A 2051-nucleotide genomic window follows, 5' to 3' on the forward strand; every position below is an offset into this window, starting at 1 on the left:
GCTTTGGGTTGAAAGAACCACGGTTAACAATGTGACATGCTCATGTGACCCTGGACTCCCACTTGGGCCAGTAATTTTCCAGAACCTCGGCTGTGGGCTTTGTTTGGGACAATAACATTCCATGCAGAGGACAGAGAATATAGAAGGACCCCTGAGACATCTCTATCTTGTTTTCATTTCTCTGCACTGGGTTTCCAACAACGAAGCTCTGAACAAGGACTGGTGACCCCCAACCTGCTTAGGTAATTTCTACAGACTTTTCAAGCTAGCAGTGCATTCCATCACTGCTATGAAACTCATCTCCGAACACTGAAAGACCACTTGGATGTAATCATCGTTGTGTCCAGAGTCCGGGTGGTGAGCCAAGGGCTGGGATGAGTCAGGACACGCATTTTTGGCTTCTAGTTAACCAGTGTGGTGAGACAGGTGTTTACGTTTGTTACTGGCTTGGTAGAATCGAGTGGAGGTGGAGGTGATCCAGCTAGTGACAGGGAAGGGAGAAAAAGAGCGAGCAGCTGTTGTGGGCATTTGGGGCAAGAAGCAGAGAAGGGAGTGGGGCATAGAGGCAAGAGGCAGAACAGGGGCTGTGTCTTGGGGGAAGAGGCCAAGAAAATAAGAGAGATAATATCAGATTGCCCCATCACAAAAAAGATATATTGGAATTGGAAAAGGTTCAAAAAGGGAAATAAAAATGATGAGGGGGATGGAACAGCTTACGTATGAGGAGAGATTAATCAGACTGGGACTTCTCAGCTTGGAAAAGAGGCGACTGAGGGGGGAGATGACTGAGGTCTATAAAATAATGACTGGTGTGGAGACAGTAAATAAGGACGTGTTATTTACTCCTTCTCATAACACAAGAACTAGGGGTGACCAAATGAAATTAATCAGCAATGGTTTAAAACAAATGAAAGGAAGTATTTCTTCACACAACACACAGCCAACCTGTGGAACTCCGTGCCAGAGCATGTTGATTACCTGATCTGTTCATTCCCTCTGGGACATCTGGCACTGGTCACCGACAGAAGACAGGATACTGGGCTAGATGCTTCCTTGGTCTGACCCAGTCTGGCCATTCTTATGTTCTTATATTCTCAGAGGTCCAGTGATGAGGAATTAGAAGACAGCACAGTAAGGTCAGGAACGGGTGTAATATCACTGACTGCATAGTCAGTGATTCAGGGAAGAGAGCACAGCACCAAGTCGCCAGCCAGCTCTGCACAGAGCTTGGTCTGAGAGCCAGAGCACCAGGAAAAAAGTTAAAGTCCCTTTATGAATAAAGAACCGGAGTAGCCTGCCCCGGGTCTGTTTGGGCCTCACCCCATAGATGATGGGGTTGCACATGGGGGGCACCAGGAGGTACAAGCTGGCAATGAGAATGTGGAAATACAGGGGCACATTGTGGCCAAACCAGTGCGTGAGGGAGGAAAAGAGACCTGGGATGTAAAAGGCTAAGATGGCACAGAGGTGGCAGCTGCAGGTCCCCAAAGCCTTGAGCCTGGCATCCTTTGTGGGGAGGCTGAAGATGGCCTTGAGGATATGGGTATAGGACAAAGCGATAAAAATCATATGCAAACCCCTCACACAGAATACCAGAAAGAGGCTGTAGTAACTACTGACACGGGTATCAGCGCAGGCCAGCTTCACCACGGCCATGTGTTCCCAGTACGTGTGGCGGATGGTTTTGGTTCTGCAATATGGCCACTGTCTGGTTAGGACGGGATGGGACAGTATGAGTAAGCCACCGTGCAGCACCTCTGCCAGGCCAGTCTTTGCCATCTTGAATGGTAGAATATCTGAGGGGATCACAGATGGCCATGTAGCGATCCAAAGCCATGGCCATGAAGATCCCAGACTCCATCACTAAGAAAGAGTGAAGGAAGTACATCTGGATGAGGCAGATGCTGAAATCGATCTCCTTGGAATTGAACCAGTAGATGCTCAACATTTTGGGCAGGGTGGAAGTGGACAGGACCAGGTCACTGATGGCCAACATGCAGAGGAAAGTACAGGGGACCATAGAGGCTCAGTTCCATCTTCACAATCAACAG

The 2051-nt window shown here is 48.6% G+C and overlaps 1 protein-coding gene across 1 annotated transcript; it reads right to left on the bottom strand.

Annotated features, from left to right (window-relative positions):
* Positions 1-1178: 1178 nt before the first annotated feature.
* On the bottom strand, positions 1179-1837 carry LOC119862674 (olfactory receptor 52L1-like). Its single transcript, XM_038419796.1, is given in 3 exon segments — positions 1179-1232; positions 1321-1783; positions 1785-1837. Coding segments are annotated over 3 exon segments (570 nt in total).
* Between the last annotated feature and the right edge of the window lie 214 nt (positions 1838-2051).

The sequence above is a fragment of the Dermochelys coriacea genome, chromosome 1 (genome assembly GCF_009764565.3).
Source record: "Dermochelys coriacea isolate rDerCor1 chromosome 1, rDerCor1.pri.v4, whole genome shotgun sequence".
NCBI lineage: Eukaryota > Metazoa > Chordata > Testudines > Dermochelyidae > Dermochelys > Dermochelys coriacea.